Here is a 20,959-nt window from a genome sequence, read left to right on the forward strand (position 1 = left end):
TTTGGGTTCTTTTTTAAGTTCAGTGCACAGGAGGAGGGAGGAGGGATACTGAGATGTACATCAAAGCAGTTGTCGGAGTCAGCTGCTGTGATGAGTAATTTAGTTCAGGCTAAAAATGGCTGGAAGCATCTGATGTGTTACAGGAGGAACTGGCTTTGAAGTGTTTTATTTTTTGTGAGGCACAGGGAAAGTAAAGAGTAGTAGTCACCAGAGTATCGCAGTAGAATTTGTGCCTCTGACCAGTGCATAAGAAGTCTGTGGGGAGGGAGGGGGCGCAATGTACAATGATTTCTGCTGCTCTGAAAATGCATCATCTAAATTTTTATTCTCAGAAAAAAAAAAAGTAATGTACATGCTTATTATTTTTTCATCCTGTCTGTATGTGTTTAAAAAAAGAAAAATCCCATGTTTAACTCATTAACTGATTTTTAATTTGGAAAGTGTTAACCATTTCAAGACTAATGTTTATAGTATTTTGTACATATTTATAAAGTGTATAATAAATAAAATTATTAAACACTCACTTGACATGAATGTGGTTTTTAAATAACTCCAGGGAAAACAGGCAAGTTCAATGTATGACAGTTTTATTTACCTGAAACCAAAGTTCATGTGATACCATTGTACAATCATCCGAAAATACAGTACAGCAGTTTGGCAAAGAATGCCGGCGGAGGGACTGCTCTCTGCACATCCAACTTCGCAGATATGGCACAATCTGCTCCAAACATGTTGCACATGTCAGTGCAAAGCAAAATAAAAGTCTGGTTTTTAAATATCCCATAAAAGTATTTCCTTAGGAAAGATGAGCTGTTTTTGAGCTTATTTAACATCTGTACTACTCTGATGAATTCCTATTCTATTTACCAATACTATACATTGTCTATTACACAAGTCTGGTAAAGCAGATTGCTGATTCAGCGGACATGCACCATGGAATAATGTAAATTTCCCTGTACACAGTACTAAGAACTTAATCTAATAAGAAGAGAATTGTATCATAGTCTAAGGCTCTTCATGCAGGAGGATGGAACAACTGATGAGGCGGGATTGGCTAGTTCTCATCAGACACGTATTTATGGCCTTTCTGTAAAAAGGATGGATGAACTTTATGAGCCCCTGTCTTCATTTTACTTAACTGACATGCAGCTCTTGTAAGATGTGCTGCCCAAAACACACATGCACAACACAAAACCAAACCAAAAGTTCCTGCAAGGAATTTAGAGTAGCTGTAGAGTAGTTACTTGGCCTTTGCTGCAAAGAAAAAGAGAAGAATCAAATCAAACAGAGAAGAGAAATCAAGGAGCAAAGTAGAAGCACATGAGCAGCACATCATTTCTATTCATGGAGCAATCAGGGCCATGCTACGGACACGCACATAAGCTGGACAAAAAACGACTGCAGAAAGGCATGTAAATATAAAAGTAACACCATGTCATGTTGTGGCGGCACTTCAATGTCAGCGTCTCTGCCAGTTGCCAAAGCATTCTGTCAGTATACAATCAAAAATAATTGGTACCAGTGACGCCGCCAGTTCAAAATGCAAAAGCCTCCTATTTCTAGTCAGCATTTAGCTGGCAATTAGTGACACCGAAGGCATTTCTAAACCACTCTCAAACACCTTGTTATTACTTCAACTTTACTCATGTACCATGAAAAGTATACTTTATAAAACTGCTAGTCCTATCAAATGTACGAGGAGCGGTCCTTTTCATACGAGCAGCGACAGACTACAAAGCTGTGTGTGCAGAAATATCAGAGAGCACAGGTGGCTGGCATGCAGGTCAAAGAGTACTCAGTCTGCAGGTAAACAGTGGGGAAGCATTGAAAGAAACAACAGTTAGCTTTGAAAGTGAAACTAATCTGAGCACTCACTGGCCTGGTGTAGCTGGAGCAGGCATGCAGAAAGGATAAGAGCATGCTTTAGTAAACTAGTGAGAAGGTATGGAGCATATTGACGGCAACGATAAAAAATTCTAATCTACGCAGAGATTCTAGTTTTTGTGCTATGTACAGATATACAGACTCGTCCGATGACTGGTGGTTTTAGCCTTTCAGGCCTCAGCCCATGTTGTGCTCAGTTGATAAAACTAACAGCTTCTTGGTGTATTTTTACATATTCAAGTACAGTATGTGCACATTTTACATACATTAAAAAAAGATCACTAAGATAATTAAGATGCAAAACTAAGACTGAAAGAAGAGAATGAATCTCAAAACTAAACCGAGACAAATGTGTCTGCTTCAAGTAAACAAATGTAACAACAGGTCGTATCACAAGTTGTTCTGAAACAAACTGGTAACATTTGTTTGTCATCAAAAAACAAAAAAACTAAACATTAAAATGTGTGTGAGGGCTTTGTCTCTACTGCAAAACAAACTGGTGCCCGCCTCAACACTTCAAATGGTACTCCATGAAATGGTTGTTAAGACAGATGGCTAGTAATGGTCATATCAACAGCACTGAGGTAGCTGTGCTCTGCCTAATGCAGAAAATAATGAATGAACGAAAAGCATGGAGCTCAAAAATAACTAGAGAGATTCATGCCAGGGCAAGTAGACTCAAGACTTTGCCCAAATAATTACTATTATACGGTCCATACAATCACATCCTCTTTGTACCCAGCGATCTTGTTCCCACAGCATTCCTAAAAATTACAAAATATTAATTATTATAAAATAGTGTAAATTCTCTGTACAGCTCAGCTTAGATGTGACGGGCATCTCTAACTAACTCTAAAACAGGAAATCAACAGAGACCAAAGCATGGTGGCAAAATTAAACATGAGGACATATCAGTCAGAGGAATTAAAATATGACTAATCCCCACCCGCCCGCCCACAAGTATGTACTGGTGAAAATGTCCTAAATACAAAAGATCTTGACAGCACACGGACTGTCAGAGCAGGTGCAAGTGTTGACTGTAAGCTGTTCCAAGTTGACGTAACTGTGTTATGTGTTAATGTGTATGTGTTAACGTCCACTTCACTCTGGTGCGCAGGGAGGGTAGTGTACTAGAGTCAGTCAGTGCCACAGCATGGAGGACACGTTAGTGTCGGTGCTGTAGATCCACAGCACCAGGGGCAGGGAGATGGCCACGAAGGGCCAGGAGATGCCCTTGGAACATGCAGACAGAGAGCAGCCTTTGCTGGCCAGCTTCTCCTGCTGTTTACCAAATTCCAAGTAGTTCCTGGCCAAAAACTTTAGCAGCTCGTCCAGCAGGATGACGGGCAGAGAGATCTTCAGCACCATCATCCACTGGGTCGTATCCAGGGGGGTGATCTGGAAGATGACCTGGGACAGAGGGTGACAACAACTCATTGATCATTTAAGTTACTTTTTACCTAGAGGATCTTACAGTAAGTGTATTTGTCTTCTGTGTGAGACCAACCTCCACCTCTCTAAATGTTACTGTTAGATTCTACACAGGAGGGAGTGAATGGTATGATGTCTGCACATATTCACATATACACAACACAGTATATTCAATTTCTTGCAGAGAGTGAGAAGACAAAATTGATATTAAACCTGCATGTAAATATGAAGGTACAGACAGGAGATGGTTAGCTTAGTTAAGCCTTGCAAAAAGACCAGTAACAGGAAGATTGTCCAAAGGTTAAAAAGGTGTCTCTCTATCAATCTTAGCTGGTGACTACGCTTGGCTAGTTGTTAATTTCCACTGGTAACTATAGCTTCATATTTGCTGTACACAGGTGGTTTTATTATTGTCATCTAACTCTCAGCAAGAAAGAAAATATTATATTTATCAATCTGTTACTTTAAGACATAGACTGTGATCACAATGTCTCAGATTTGATCGTATCATATCCCTCACTCTCTAACCACCATTAACTGTCCTTTTCTGTTTTATCTACATTACACTGCTGCAGTGAAGCCTTGCAACCACTGGGTGGCAGAAAGAACCTTATAACCACTGACTCAAACATGTTGTGCAATCAGCAGCTGAACCTCCAGACAGCCTGCACAATTTCCAGTTTTGTTTTTCAGATACAACTGAGTCATCGATGAATAAACTGGTCTCTAAAACTCACAGGCAGAGGTTCCACATAGAGGATGAGGAAGTGGAGTGACATGGAGAGGCAGATGGCCCCCAGCAGCCAAATGTTCTCCCAGGGAGGCATCCGCAGCAGGGACTGGTTCTCTGACAGACTGGACAAAGAGAACACAGCAGGTGATTCAGTAATACAGTTTGCCCTCTATCTTAAGTGCAGATGATCTGTTCATAAGAACTTGCTCTGAAAGACACTCACCTGTTCAGAGCATTGCACATCTCAATGGTGACGAGTACTGACAAGGCCATGGTCATGGGGTAGGGTGACTCAAACACGTGACAGTCCAGACCATCGAATTCTGGGTTGTCTGGACCACACTGGAGGAAGTGGCTCTGTAGGGAGGAAGACAGGGGAGTGAGGGGGAGGCAGAGATCTGAGGGAGGCTGATGGAGAATCTCTCAGACTGGCAGACTTACCAGCTGGTACAAGGTGACCTGAGGTCCATCCTCAGAGACTGTAAACCACCAGGCTGCAGCTCCCACTGTGGCTGCGCCCACATACCCTGTGAACAGAGATACCAAAATAACAACATCATAAAACACAGGTTACCTCAGCAAACACCTTCATTTATCAAACTGCATGGAGGCAGGATATTCTGTACTCTCGCAACTAACCGCCAATGGCTAAGTATCTGAAGAAGAGCCAGCCAGAGATAAGGGGCTCCTTAGCATTGCGTGGAGGCTTCTCCATGATGTCCAGATCTGGGGGGTTGAAACCAAGGGCGGTGGCAGGGAGGCCGTCTGTCACCAAGTTGACCCAGAGCAGCTGAACTGGGATCAGAGCCTCAGGAAAACCCAGTGCAGCAGTAAGAAAGATGCTGTCAGGAGAATGAACTTCAATTACCAAATGCACTGGTAAACCTGAGCAAATCTGAACATCAGGATGTTAATAGTAATTATTCTGTCCCTCTAAATGGTAAGTGGCAAAATAAATCCTGAGCAGACTCACCAAACAACCTCTCCCACGTTGGAGGAAATAAGGTATCTGATGAACTGCTTCATGTTATTGTAAATAGCTCTGCCTTCTTCTACAGCGGCCACAATAGAAGAGAAGTTGTCATCGGCGAGGACCATCTCAGAGGCTGACTTGGCCACGGCAGTGCCAGAGCCCATGGCGATGCCAATCTCTGCTTTCTTCAAGGCAGGAGCATCGTTCACTCCATCACCTGTCTGTAGACAGAGAGCAGAATCTGTTTATAGTGTAACACCAGCAAACCAACAATATGAACAGGTCATCCACAGATTTGAGAATATCAATATATTATCTTATGCTTAATGTTATACAAATGGTGAGTGTCAGAACCCCTGAAGAACCAATTTTTAGACTTCATACCATAGCTGTGACCTCATCGAATCCTTGGAGATATTCAACGATCTTGGACTTGTGGGAAGGCTCGACGCGCGCGAAACAGCGAGCATGAGTCACAGCCTCCCGCTGGGCAGAGGGTGACAGTTCATCGAACTCTCGTCCGGTGAAGGCCATGCCCTCGATGTCGTCCTCCTCAGTGAAGATGCCGATCCGGCGGCAGATAGCCACAGCTGTGCCCTTGTTGTCCCCAGTGATCATGATGACACGGATGCCGGCCTGGCGGCATAGCTTGATGGAGGCAGCAACTTCCTGTCTGGGGGGGTCCAGCATGCCGACACAGCCAACAAAGGTCAGGTCGGACTGGACGCAGAGAGACAAAGATTGATTCAGGTATAACTTGGTGTAAGTAAACAGAGAATGATCAGAAATGAAGAGAAAATTCACCTCGTATTCCATGAATTTGGAGGTGTCGGACAGTGTCATCTCATCGATTTTGGGTGGGCTGTCTCGTGTGGCCAAAGCCAGGCATCTTAGGGTGTCACGACCTGTCCCATACTCACGGATCACAGACATGATCTTTTCCTTGATAGCTTTGCTGAGAGGAACCTTGTTGTTGCCAACTCTAACATGAGTGCATCTCTCAATAACTCCCTCTGGGGCCCCCTGTGGAGGCGAACAGTGGAATCAAATATTTAGAACATGGTAGAAGACATCAAAGGCAATGCATTCAACAAGTCCTCAGTATGTTTCTTTCAGTGTACCTTGACAAACATTTTTCCTATGGAAGACCTGGACTTGTTGGGGGTGCAGTACACAGACATAGACTTCCTGTCTCTGGAGAACTCTAAAGTGAACTCTTTCCTCATCAGCTGCTTGATCACCTGATCAGACAAAGGGAGAGAGTGAGAAATTCCTGCTGATTGGGAGCAGTGCAAATGAGCGGTGTGAGCAGGCGAGGGAGTTGGTGTCACTCACAGAGTTGCAGGCGTTAGCTCTGTCAATCTTGGACAGGTTGTGGACTACACTATCAAAGACGTTCATTTTTTCCACCAGGCAGGTCAGTGCAGTCTCTGTGGCCTCGCCGACCTTCTCGTACACACCCTTCACCTGAGATCAAAAACTTTCATATTCATAGTTTGTCCTCTTCAACATTTTACACACCAGTGCAGCTAGTTTTGTTTGCATGTGAGCTGACTCACAGTTTGCCCCAACACAAAGAACACTTTGACTGTGGTGCATATAAAGTATGAGAATTTACACATTTCTTTAAATGTATAAGTGTGTATCTACATTGACACAATTGTTTCATAAATATAGTTGTTTTATTTTTGGATGCTGTAATGTGTTGTAAGGTTAATTGTATAGGATAAAACAGAGTTTATTTCAATTTGAAAACAAATCTACTGCTTTTATGCTATGTTAATGTAGGTCAATGTTACACTCTATATAGAACAGATATCGTTCAGACCTCATTGAAATCCAGGGAAGAGTCGTTACACAGGGCACAGATGGTGGCCAGTTCAACCAAGGCATCATACTGGGAGCACTTTACTGGTTTACCATCCTGGTACCTGAATGCAAGTACAAAGGATAAACCTGTGAGTGCATGTACAACATTTAACAGGAATATTCTGCAACTCTGCCTTCTGCCAAACACCAATCTATTGTCTGCTGATTTACATATCTATCTATAGTCCCGCTTCCTTTTACCTCCAGTTATCGTACAAAACTTAATTAATGAGATGTGTGTGTGTGTGTGTGTGTATATATATATATATATATATATATATATATATATATGTGTGTGTGTGTGTGTGTGTGTGTGTGTGTGTGTGTGTGTATATATATATATATATATATATATATATGCTTGTTTGAGAATGAGCTGTAAAGCACTTACACTTCTCCTTCAGGTGCATAGGTAGAACCTGTGATATTGAACTCTGACAGAGAACAGCTGTCACCTTCAGCTTTGTTGATAATAAACATCTAGGGATCAAAAGGTGAGACAAAAACAAATTAGTTTATTTTTACAAAGCACACACAATTTACTGTCATGTCAATGTTTGCCAATACAGAAGGTGGCAGCAGAAACCACTGAAATCCCAAGTTGATCCCAGGACACTAGGATTTTTGGACACTAGACACTAATGTTAAAGACATTGTCAGTGTGAGGGCCTGGTATGGTGGCCCGCTGCCTAATGTGAGAAGAAAGTGTGTGGTTTCTTTCCATAAGTAAACAGAAGAGACTTCCAGGGAGCACGAGCAAAGAGAGAAGCTGCCCAAAATAAAGAAGCTGCAGTGCCAGGCTACTGCTCCTACAGAAGGCTTTAGTGTTACACGCACGCACAGGCAAACGGGTAATAATCAGTCATCAAATCAAACCCGCAGCCAACCATAAAATCCTGGTGCTGCATTTCTCTGGTTGTTAGAGCAAATGGACACTGGTCAGGTGGGGGGAACATACTGCCACGAAGCAAAACACTGTACACCATGAGACAATGGGCAATTGAGGTCTAATTGTACACTATGCAGATTTTTTCTTTTAGGCATGTGCTGATGTTTAATGTAAATTTATACAGAACTATTTAATACATTGATTAAAAAACGTAGTAATAATTTACAGTACAGCTGTGTAAATACAATGGTCTGACCTCTATAGCGGCTTTTGTCTGCATGTCCTGAGAGCAAATATTTTCTTATTTCAGAATGTTCAGTATAATCTCCAGCTGACTGTGAGTCATTATAAATCACTGAAAAGTGCAGTAATTGAATGTCACAATTCAATTTAAACTTCATATGAAATGTGAAATTTCTTCTTAATGTGCAGCACCAAAGTAATATCAGGGTGCTATTCACAAACACAGACAGAGAGAGAGAGTGAGAGAGAGAAAAGAACTACAGGCTGTCTGCTGTGCAGTTTTGTGACGCAAGGTCAGTTATGCAACAGCAGCACTGCAAGTCATCTAACAATTCAGTGAAGATAAGAGGAGTGGCAGCAAGTTGCCTTAAGTAACCTGTATACCTGCTTAGGAAGAACACTCCCACTCTCTCTTCTTTGCACAGTATTTGTATTTTAGCTGACACATGTATTGAAAGTGACTTTCAGAATCTCTCTAACTGCAACAACAAAGGTGACAAAGAAGCAACAACCAACTGCTTAACAATGCACCAAGAGTGTGTGTGTGTGTGTGACTCACTCTGCAAACAGACATCTGGTTAGTTGTCAGTGTTCCTGTCTTGTCAGAACAGATGACAGAGGTGCAGCCCAGGGTCTCAACAGATGGCAGGCTGCGGACAATGGCATTCTTCTTGGCCATGCGGCGAGTGCCGAGGGCCAGGCAGGTAGTGATGACAGCAGGAAGACCCTCAGGGATGGCGGCCACAGCCAGTGCCACAGCAATCTTGAAGTAGTAGACGGCCCCACGAATCCATGAGCCTCCGTGGACAGGATCGTTAAAGTGTCCGATGTTGATGATCCACACAGCGATGCAGATGAGGGAGATGACCTTGGACAACTGCTCACCAAACTCATCTAACTTCTGCTGCAGAGGCGTCTTTTCCTGCTCAGTGGCCGCCATCTCGTCGCGGATCTTACCAATCTCTGTGTTGACACCGGTGGCCACAACCACACCCACGGCCTTTCCAGCTGCAATGTTGGTGCCCTGAAATAGAAAGTACATCGACTGACATGCTGGCTCACGTACATTGCACACCTTTAAATAATAACAGGAGCAAGTTTTTCCAGGAAGTTGTCAGAAACTTAATAAACAAGTGCAAAGATATCAGCAGAATGTGTGAGAATGTGTACAGAAGTGGACTTACAGAGAAAAGCATGTTCTTCTTGTCCTGATTGACAGCACGTGGGTCGGGCACAGGGTCGGTGTGTTTGATCACAGAGACAGACTCACCTACAAAGACAGCAGTGTGTCATGTAAACTGAGTTTACATTAGTCTCACACAAAGCACAGGCAATTATGTCTCCAGAGAGGTCTATGGTGCTCATCATTCAGGCTGCATCACTGATCTTTCACACGCATATGAATGTTTCAATTCAGAAGCAAATGTGTTAATTGAAAACAGTGTCATGATCCACCTTTGAGCCTCATTCTGCAGCCAGTTCAAACAATCTTGTTTAAATATCATCCAGCTATTCTTTTAACAAGGCGGAGGAACCAATTAATTTGGTTGAGGTTACACTGTGCTCTTCTTTTGACACGTAGGAGGCATTAGCAGAGAGTAAATCAATAATGAAGCCTCAAATCAAACAAACGGAATGTGTGCCAGATACTGCAGCGACTCCTCAATAACCCATATGGCTCAAAGCAGTGAAGCTAAGTTTAATGCAGGAGTTACCATAAAAAACAAAAAACAAAATAAAAACAAATAAAATGTAACTGAATTGAAATTCAAATTGAAAAGATATACAGTACTTAATGGACTAATTATGAGTAAGTACAAAAACAACCACATTTGTCCATTTCCTTAATTGAGAGAAAGTTGACATCTGACTCTTTAGCAAAGTTCTTAACGTACACAACTTTACAAACATTCAAAGATTTTAAAACTGTACGTGCAGTGAAATGCAGGCATTGTCTTGAAACTGTGATTAAAAGGTTTATGTGAAAAAATAAGTTTTTAAGAATTAGGGGAAACACACAAAGGCAAAGGCAAAAAAGGGAAAATTATACATATATAAATAAAAGTATATTGGTCCATGGTTTCGCAATGCGGTGTACACAATATACATACATGTCACATTCATAAAGTAAAAAAAAAATCTATATTCTGAGAACTAAATTGATAAAAATGGCATAAAAAAATTATGTGATGGCTATCAGCAGACGTCTTACCGGTCAGAATGGATTGATCCACCCTCAGGGTTGTTGATTTGATTGAACAGATACGGATGTCAGCAGGCACCTTGTCTCCAACTATGACCAAACACATCCTCAATTAGAGCCAACAAACATTAAATAAAAAAATGCACAAAGACTATGAGCACACATAAGAATCTACTGGTAATAAGACACTTAGAAGGAATTTAAATTAAGTCTGCAATAAAAGGCTCATATTTATAACAATGGGCAGAGTATACAATGGAAACTCAACATCAATCAAACATCAAGCTGTCTTTTACACCACATGAAAGCACTGCACTAACACTGGAGGTTTGATTTGCAGCGTGCTGTACAGAGTATAGCACAGAGAGCTAAATGCAGATTTAACAGATGAGGTGTCGTCTATTATCTGCAGGCAACAAACTCATCATTAGGGTAAGGTAAACTGATGCAGCTTAACTCATTACAGGGTGGTTTGCTGTGCCACAGCAGCAGAGCTGTACTGCCATTGCTATAGGGAAAGAAAAGTAGAGCCGAGGAAATGAAGGACTTGTGAGCCTTAAAAGGCCTGTCTCAAAGGGAAAGGCCAATTTGGGTGCATTGAAATTGCAGTGACCCAATTCAGCTTCCTAATGGTACATAAAGGCAATGGAAACTGGGGAAATGGCTCAGGCTATGGCACAGTTCCATGGGCATAGTCTACATATAGGCCTACTTAGTTAAAAATGCTAATTGTGTCAGATTGTTACTAAAGGCTCCAACTAAGAATATGGAATAGTTGAAATTTAATCTCCACACAAGTCTGCCAAATATCCAGGAATCAAACAGAACATAAAGACAAAGCTGTAAGTAATACCTAAGCAGAAATAAAAGGATAAAATGTATTAATGTTAAGGTTGTGAATGAGGGAAGGATGAACCATAATCCAAAACCCACCATGCCCTTCAGATATGTGAGGGGAAAATAGCACTGAGGCCAACACTACATACAGCCGAAAATGGGAAAAGCATGTCAGTAGGTTCACAAATGCACTGGTCAGGTTTAAATCTGGCAGTGGATGATCGCAGCTGATTCCTCATAACCGTCCCAGGAACAAAGGTCCCAGATCCTGTACATCACTTCAGAGTCTATGCACTTGGAATATAAGTTAAAACTGCCCAACCCTGGTAGTCCATTAACGAGACATCCACATTTTCACTTATTTCTAAATTAATATACAGCCTCGTTACAGATTGTTAATTACTGTTGACTTCTCACTGGGAGACAAGACCCTGTGAGAGGTTGGGTGATAGTCAACTCGGATGTCCAGACAGTGGTGCCAGAAAGATGGGACAATGCATTTCTAGGGTCACCAAGACTACAACTTGTTTATGGCATGGATCAGTAACAGTAATAGCCGTATATGAAATATAAGAAGTTGTGTTATAGCCACATCTTTAATAATAAAAAAAAAAAAAATCCCATCTCTGGAAGAGATCAAAAGGATTACCCCTTAGCTACATACACAGGAAGAAAACATGACATGTTTTCCTTTGAAGCCAAAAACCTTTGCAATCACATCCCAGTTGGTTATGTAATACTTCCTGCACTATGGCTTAGCACTGTTCCAAGAAGAAATAAAACTTCTAAAGAGTGCTGAGCCAGAACCAAGGCTAGCGGGGTAGGCTTTAAACCATGGTGCATGCTGACGTTCTCATACAAAGACTCTGTGACACTGAATTGTTCTGCGGCTGTGTTAAACTGCAGACATGCTCTGATGAAGTGTGTGTATATATCATCTGTCCCTTCATGTCAACATCCTATTTGGTAGACCAAGTCCAAACAGCTTCTCAGGCATGACCACTTTTTTACCTCTGTGCTTGCCAACAGGTCATACAGTCTAAAAATGTAACATTGACCAAAGCTCAGCCCTGGGGACACACTGTAACCAGTATGACTTCCAAAGGTGCCTTTTAAACAGACCTTTCAGTAACAGGCAAGGCAGTGACTGGGGTAAAGCTGCCAGCTTTGACTTGCACTGGTTCTGACATGTATTAGGGGATAGCATGTTGTTTAGCGGGCTGGGTTTTTCAGGGCCAGCCAGAAGGTTACATGTGCTGATGGCAGCTGAACAAAAGACTGACCTCCTGTCATGTTCAGGAGGCCGTTTCAAAATGGTCAACAAGTGAAAGATCCTGCAGCTTTCCAACTTGGCTCCTACTGATTAATTCACCAGCTGCATTTGTCGGGGTAAAATAATGCAAATGCTTTGTCTAAATTGATATGAAAACAGCCTGTGAAATTCAACCTGCTCAAACGTTTTTTACGCTAGAGAGGCTATGTTACTTCAAGTGAGCACAAGCAATAGTGGACTAAAACCTATAATGCTGTCTATGTGGTGCATTTTGGTGTGCATGTACAGATGGACACTGCACACAATTCAGGACAGGAATCTTACTTTTTTATCTTGAGTCAAAAGTCACTGTCACTGTTTAACAGGAAACATCAGCAGTGCGGTTCCCTTTGATAGTTGCTGGCTGGAGAGAGATAAAAAACTATTTACTAGTTTCTTGACTTCCTGCTGTTAATGTCACAGCTACAAACACGTTGTCAGGTAATGTCAGAGTTGATACTAATCTATGACCTCATTTATGGAGCTACCAGCTCTACACTGTCTCCCTGAAGTCTCTGCTTAGCCCTTCTTTGCCTCAGCAGACTGAGCATCCACATGGCATGCAATCATTTGTGCTGCCATAGAAACAAAACTTGTCCCAGGACTACGAGCTTTATTAGAGGAAGGAATTGCATAAACATTACGCACGACACATTTATTTGTGGTTGGAAATCAACAGCTAAAATAACATTTCATCACAGCTCACATACTGTATTATACTGTCTGTTAAGAATAAGAATCTACTGGACGTCTGATTTTCTGAGGTTGTAGTTACAGTAAAAATGTTTTGAAAGTTGCATGGAGGCAGGAAATGTAGGAAAAAATGTATCACACCAAACACAATGTCATATAGCTGGAGAACATACTACATACTGTATAACTAGGCCTTGTCGTGCAACACATTAATTTGTGGTGCAGTAATGGCCTCTCCTTAAAGCCTGTGCAGGGTTAAAAACTCTGACCTCTTACCATCCCATTTATAACCAAACAGCATAGCATGAATTCCCAGTACTCAGTGCACTATATGACTTGGGGTTAATTGGACTAGTGCAGCAGGTCAGTTTAGTTTATGCAGAACCTTATATGCGCACGTTTCTCCATTTTTCACATCAGCATCTCAACTTGCACATGCTGTTTGTCTGTCTGAATTGAAACCTCTCCACCCCTCTGCAGGACTCTCAGGACACATTTCAAATTCTTGTGTTTTTAAAGCCTGGTTCCCTGGTTGGCAAGATGAGACCATTTCTCTCCATCCTGCTGACAAGTCAGAAACATTGGCCAAAAGACAGTCCTTCAGTGACAATGGATGTTTGCCAGACCACATTAAATGTCACATACTATCCATGGTGTCTGGAATCTTAGTGGAGGGTGCGGGTGCTGATGGGTAGGGTCATTGTGCACTGAGCATGGTGGGGTGGGACAGTTATACACAAAGCGCTTCCCTATAAGGTCATATCTCTCCAACACATTGAGAACAGAGGAGAGATCCTCCCCTGAATGCTGCCCCCCACATAAGCCCCCGTCACTACCAGGCTTCACAACTCCACATGCAGCATTTAACAAACCTGCTGAGCTCTACTGCTCCAAGAAAAGGCCAACATTCAAATCTGGAGGCTCTCAAACCCAAAGTGTAAACTAGCAGCATACACTGTGTGCCATGTTATGACAAGATCTAAATCTACTGCCGGGAACTAGAGGAATTCATGTTGTCAGCTGACATCTTTTGTTAGGGGTTAGTTAACTATGACTAGTTGGTTCTTACATAACTGAGGTCATAGATCAGTATCAACTCTGAAGTAAATAAATTATTAGATTTGGCAGCTGCGTTACTGAATATGTTTATTGGATTTAAGTGAGATCCCTTCTGGAACAAACTAAAAGGTTTGTTTCAGTGTATAACTGATGACTGATATAACATGATTTGGCTCAAGTGAAGATTGATTTGTTCATTTGAAAACGCTAAACTACAAAGATAAAACCAAGCAGTGAATAATCTAGTTTAGATGAAGGTCCAGGGGGTACATTACAATAAATATTATTTCTGTGACATGAAACGACTTTCAGTGAGAATACGACTGTTAAACCGATGAGTGCGAGTAGGAGGTAGCGTTCAGCACCCTCACAGAGAGCAGCACAGATTGTCTGCAGGCAATTCTTCTCACGGCTGTAGCAGCCACAGAGGACTCATCTCTGTGTCCTCCACCTCAGCTCAGCAGCCAACCAGCCAGGATCTGTATCATCACACTCCTCTGCACGGCAGGGGTCACTTTGTATTTTCAGGAAAATGTTATTCGGAAAAAGGAGGCCTCTGAAATACAGTATATGAGGAGGTTTTGGGAAGTAAGCTGAAGCTGATGAGCTTCTCTGGACTGCAGGATAAAGTGTCGGGGATTGCTCCCTTGTTGGCTGCATTTTTGAATATGCCACAGACTGCTGACAGCAAAAAGCCTTCAGCTGCCTTCTACAGGGGTTTTTAAATAAGTAGCCCTCCAATGTGCAAGTTTCTCTTTAAAGTTGTGCCAAAGAATTAAGCTCTCCATGCTCAGTTTCTGTGCAGCTCCGAATCAAAAGTAATGATTAGCATCGCAGACTAATTATACACAGTATATAAAAATATTAAAACTAAAAAAGTAGATGTTAAATCCATGTACACTCGTGATTTATTTGCCCTTGTCAAGGTTACTGAGGAGTCCTGCTGAACAATATCCCGTGTCACCAACTGTACGCAATGCTCCCCACAGCAGGATGGGAGGGGCGTGCACAGGGTGGGTGACGAGACACCTGTCATCTTCACAACTGTCATTGCCTCTATAAATACTGCATTCCATAATCTAAATGGCTTATGACAGCCAAAAGCTACCACTATGAACAGAAAAACAGCACATCACTTCACCGGCTTAGGGTTAAACAGAGTATCAAGATAATGCTAGTGTTTTTGGGACACATCTGTTCATCCCTCTGCAGAATTATAGGTGTGTGTGGTGTGGGGGGAACCAGCATTTAAAAATCATAGCTTTACATCCTCAGGGTTTCAGCTGTTGAAATTTGCTGACTGGTTCTAAGCAGCATGAATCACTCCGGTGCTTAGTCCACAAACCGCATGGGCAGGATACTGTTGGGATGAGATGAGCTGCAGGGATGCAGTGGCAAGCAGAGTGTTACTTAAGTGAGTTCAAATTAGTGTGTGTGGACAAATTCTCACAGTGAAAAAGGGCCTTAATGGCATTTAGACTCACTTTTTACGGCAATGGTTATTAAAAGCATCCCAAAATACATCGCTCCTGCAGGGTGAGTCATCTCTGAAATGACACCTGAGGACTGGGGAGGTTTCAGCTCAAGCTTGCGCTGAATGTGATACATGTAATACCTGGACTCATTTGATCTGTCAACAGTAGGCTTTATGCGGGGCAGAATCGAAGTCCAGTGAGGGGCTATCACAAGAAACATCTCCTCTTTGAGCACTAGAAAAAAACTGTGCTCTTTTAGGGAAAAACGAACTGTTTTTAATAAGAAAACTGCAGTGGCACTGTCCATTTCCTCTGACTTCAGAGGTCTGATGCTATCTTTTGGTAACATTGTGAAATTCCAGGTATTTCATTTGAGAAATAAATAAATTAAGCAACATCTAAATCTTTTCACATTATAGTTACTTGATCGTCAATAGAAAGTCAATAGCAGTTCAACCTACCAGCGACTTCCACAATGTCACCAGGCACTATGTCTCTGGCCTTGATCCTCTGCACAGTCTTTCTGTCCTGGCGGTACACCTTTCCCATCTCAGGCTCATACTCCTTAAGTGCTTCAATGGCATCCTCAGCATTGCGTTCCTGGGGAGGTCAAAATGAGATTTAGTGCCAACATTTCTTTGAGTTGCTTTGAGATGAACTGATAATACCACATAAAAGTAATTGTGCATGTTCTCGGCTCTGCTGGACTAAATGGATTCCCATTGAAGAGGTGCTGGATATTTCAATTATTAGGTTTTGGTTGGAGACATTTAGGTCTTCAGTATATGAAAATGGGCATATATATATCACATTATTTTCTGCCTCTTGAAATTTTCCAGTTTTATCTTCCACCACCATCTTCAAGGGTTATCAGCATAAAAAACACATCACTCAGAACAGACTGCCCACACATTTTTTTAAATAAACAAGCCAACCTCAAATGCAATCACCAAACAGAAAGCCTGCAGATGGCAGCTGACAGACTATTCCTTGTCAATAGAAGTTTTCTTTGAGACAAACATCTTCGATACACACTGTAACTTTCAGTCCAGTGTTTATCTACAGTGCCAGAGAGGTACGGCAAATGTAGAAACCTGCAAATCTCAGCTGTCTTGTTATTGACTCACACTGTACACCTACAATATAACCAGCAGTGTAAAATCACAAGCAGCCTTGCCAGTTCTCTAATGTCTGTTCTCAGTAGTGTCTGAATTTCAGATCAAGATTGACAAGCATGTTAGGTTCACTTTCTGTTACGCAATCCAAATGCAAAAGTGTGTGTTGAAACTGTATCTGAGATGTGTTCATTTAACATTTTGCATGGTGCTGATCACCATTATTTTGTCCTTAAGTGAAACCAATTGAAATTGACTTAAAATGCATTAAATCTGGCAAATCAAATATATTCCACAGATACAGAACAGAAAACATGGGGTTTAAATATAGTGACTTCCCAGAATGTAAAAGTTTCTCACCTGCCACACTCCGACGATGGCATTGGCTATAAGAATGAGTAAGATTACAAAAGGCTCCACAAAGGCTGTTATAGTTTCTTCTCCCTCTTCAAACCAGGCCAAGACCTGAAAACAACACAAGAAACACATCTTTATTTGTTAAGGTCCCTTCACAGAGCAAGCAGGTATTAGCTTCCTATAAAGTTGTTGATAAAATATACATTAGATAGCTAAATGAAAGCTACAATAGGTGAAGACACACTGTACAGTCACTAACTAAACATTTAAATGACTTGGACAGAAGAGAGGTTTCTGTGACAGCAGTGTTCTCATTTCAGCATTAAGAGGATATTGTTCAAGCTTGACATCAAAGCCAGCGACTGTAAATGGCTGATGATCATCCCACACATTTCTTATGTAAAACTTTTTGTACTGCAGGGAACAAAAATATTACAACGTAACCTAAATACAATATGTGATACAAAACTGTTCTTACCCAACATATATTTTCGAAACATACTGACCACTGATTTAATCTTCTGTATCTGTCAGGAAAACTGTACAGTCAGTTTAACACAGTCACACCCTTGTTAAGTGGAACTATTTACTGAAGAGGAATCTTTCCATCTTAAGCAATCATGAAGAGATGCTCATTAAATGCTAAATAATTCTACTTATTACATTCAACATTGTTGCATATACTATACGGAAACTTCTCACTGCTAACAAATACTATTCTGATCTGGACTCTTTTGGGGTTTTTTGTTCCATAGAAAACTGTTCCAAAAGAACTTATGTCTCATAATGCACTAAACTAAATAAATTAAGTCTGTCTGTGTTGTCATAACATAGCTAAAGCTATGCTTTAGGTAAGCAACTCTTAATACAATGCAGAAGCACATAGCTAAAGAGCATAGTCCTTCTGTATGTTACAGCACAACCAAGAGATTGACATGTCTCAGCCTTTCCCTTAGTATCAGTAGAGTCTGTCTATACTAGTACTAGATTTTTTTCAGTCAAATAAATAGCCATTTAAACTTCAATCTCATTGATGCATTTTAAAACGAGAGCAGTCTGTCAACATCAAACTGAATAATTCAAACTAATGAAACACTGGGATTCAGTTTGTAGATTCATTTCAGATGTGTTTCAGAACTTCAGTGATTTAGGCTTTCTGATGTTGATTTCCATCCAAATTATCAGTGGAAGAGATTCGATTATGTTTAAGTGACCATGCACGGATGTCCAATGAGAGCCCTCCCACAGAAGTTGAGGGCCCAAATTTGGTCTCGAGTGGTGCTCTGTTCCCCTGTCAGACAGCAGCCACTGACACCTCAATATCAACTGACTGGGCACTCCACGCTACATACCAGCTTACACACTGACACACACACACACACACACACATACATACAGGATGTCCCCGTTTTCAAAATGTTCTTCATTCTTCATTCTACTATTAATGTAGTATTGTTGAGTAGTCTCCATTTGGCCTTTGAATGGGGTTAGACACACGCTCAATCATCAAGTATTTATCTGTCTAGCGCTAAAAGTCAGCATACCAAGCAAGACCAGGTTAAGCCAGCGGTCATGCCTGATGACTTGGCATGTGGTGATAGCAACTTAATGCTGCTACTGCTGTTGTCACCATTCCTCAGATGGGTTGCTAGCCTCTTCAGCTGTTTGGGGCCCCAGTATGTGAGTGTAACCCCAGCTGGGTTACACAAACTCAAAGTGTTCACACTTCTGCACTATGCAATGCATAAACTGTCCCCTGCTATTCATTACACAGGGCTTAATACTGATCCTATCTGCAATTTTCACTTTCACAGAGGTGAGAAGAGAAAGCTATGTGTAACTTTTTAGATTATATGTTTATCATCTTTCTCATGTACTGGACTTAGCATGAAGGAGGTTAGAAGACAATAAAAATATAAAAATACATTAGTATGCATGTATAATGTTGCAAGAGAGCCGAGAGTCATACTTACAAAAGATATACAAGCAGCCAGCAGAAGAATTCGAACAAGTAAATCTTCAAACTGTTCAAGGACGAGCTCCCATAAAGATTTCCCTGCAAAGTAAGGAGCTGGGTTAAAAACAACTCAACACAGAAAACAGTTACTATAAAATGATAACAATATCAGTGATTACCTTCTTCAGCTGGTAACTCTGTGCGTGTGCGTAGAGTAGAGTTGTTCCAGAGAGAGAAAGGAAACAGGCAGACAAGAAAAAAAAGAGGTAAGTAGTGTTTAAATACTTGGAGATCCAGAGCCATGAGGACTCTCAGTTCCTGTTTCTAGCAGGGAAAATGACTACTCGTACAAGAGGAGTTCAGTATGTTCTCTGAGACAGAGGAGTGTTACCTCGAGAGAGCTAAATCTCAGATTCCAACAAGTCGGTGTCAAAACAAAACCCACATAATTCCAGTTTCAATACAGGTTTTGCTAAATGGTGACTTAGTCATACATACTGTATCACAGGGTGTAGTGGATGTGTGTGAATCTGTCTGACCATTAAATCCCAATATGAACAAGATCCAATGAAATTGCAATAATGTATGTTCCTTTTTTAGGAAGATCCTATTCAGATATCAGGTTCCAACTATATACAACCATGTATTGAAGTTTCATTAGACAATAGGAAACCTCCAATGAATGTAAAGGTCAAAATGCTTTAGAGAGAGGGGGCTATATCCCTCAGGTGATATTAATATAAAAACAGCTGTTTAGGCTTGGGACATGAGATTAACTTAGCCGGATAAGATGCTCCAGCAAACCTGTGGCCACTGTGCAGTGTCCATGCCAGCTGGATCTCCAAGCACATGGAGGTTACTGTGTTCAACAATGTCATCATCCTCTACAACCAACGTCAACAAAGTTCACATCATACCCACAGTCAGGTGTTACCATGAAACAGTATTACACACAGACGCAGTGTTCAGAAATGCTGCATTTGCTAACGAAGGTACAATGTCCACTAAGCAATGATTAGTTAGGTTAGTTACGATGTAAGAACACGGGAAACCCTGGAGGTCACCAGTGATGACGTCAGCTAAAGGCTTCATGGAGCCGGGTGACACCGGCCGGCTGCTGGGAGTCGTGACTTTTACCCCACATAGTGAATAACAACGCACATGTTACGGCGTCAGTACATGTGTGAAGTGCGTCTCATTCACACAGCCATGTCTGCGGTGCTCTAAGGTTTAAGGTGCCGTACCGTTCAGGCCCCATTTCTCCTTCTGTCGTTTCACCTCGTCCAGGGAAAGTCCTGTGCTTTCATTGACGCAGAAATAACTGTAAACTTCTTCCACACTCTTCGTGTGCGCGTTCTCCATGGCGGACAGGCGGCTCCTTCCCTCACCACTTTGCCCACAACACTGCCGTTTGTGTCGGCTCTTTAAAATTGTCAATACTTTCACAGCAATAAGGAGTTTGCCAACTGCGAGCCGTACATTCACACTCGGGTGGCTATCGACAGCTACTGGCCGCAGTCTAATGTGGCTCTCAGCCCCTGTTAGGGTTTGTTTTCGCGCGAATTAAGGTAAAAAAAAAATGATGGACTGAGTCAGAATTCCTCTTCCCGGTCGGGGTGAAGATTACTCTGAGCGTCCTCGTACCTCCGGAAGAAAAATGGTGGAAAAGTGTCAGTGTCAGTGTGTTGAGGACTGCATTCACGCCGTGCAGCCCCCCTGTGAGTCCCGTGCCGTGGCCTGCCTCTCCGTGGCGCAGCTCTCGATGCCTCCGCACGGTCCGGACTGTGTGGTTTTATCAAAGCGCCTACGCAGCATGTGGACTGATCTCATTGGCCGAGCGGCGGCAGCTACGTTCAAACCACGGAGACGTGAAACACACAGGAAGTGGCCGGGACTCCGGAGCTGGCTCTATTCACTGCTTCCATGGAT

At 41.9% G+C, this 20,959-nt stretch overlaps 1 protein-coding gene across 1 annotated transcript; it reads right to left on the minus strand.

The window, feature by feature from the left end:
• Positions 1-566: 566 nt before the first annotated feature.
• On the minus strand, positions 567-20,805 carry LOC113150810 (sarcoplasmic/endoplasmic reticulum calcium ATPase 2-like). The gene is made up of 20 exons (XM_026343524.1): positions 20,275-20,805; positions 19,210-19,227; positions 19,047-19,129; positions 17,077-17,181; positions 16,063-16,201; positions 10,235-10,315; positions 9,207-9,292; positions 8,582-9,046; positions 7,282-7,370; positions 6,850-6,952; positions 6,357-6,488; positions 6,143-6,262; positions 5,826-6,044; positions 5,406-5,741; positions 5,022-5,242; positions 4,688-4,890; positions 4,490-4,575; positions 4,272-4,405; positions 4,053-4,170; positions 567-3,294 (listed from the first exon to the last, which is right to left on the minus strand). The coding sequence occupies exons 1-20, from the start codon at positions 20,390-20,392 to the stop codon at positions 3,025-3,027; spliced, it is 3,126 nt and encodes a 1,041-aa protein (XP_026199309.1). The 5' UTR covers positions 20,393-20,805; the 3' UTR covers positions 567-3,024.
• Between the last annotated feature and the right edge of the window lie 154 nt (positions 20,806-20,959).

Source organism: Anabas testudineus, chromosome 9, assembly GCF_900324465.2.
Source record: "Anabas testudineus chromosome 9, fAnaTes1.2, whole genome shotgun sequence".
NCBI lineage: Eukaryota > Metazoa > Chordata > Actinopteri > Anabantiformes > Anabantidae > Anabas > Anabas testudineus.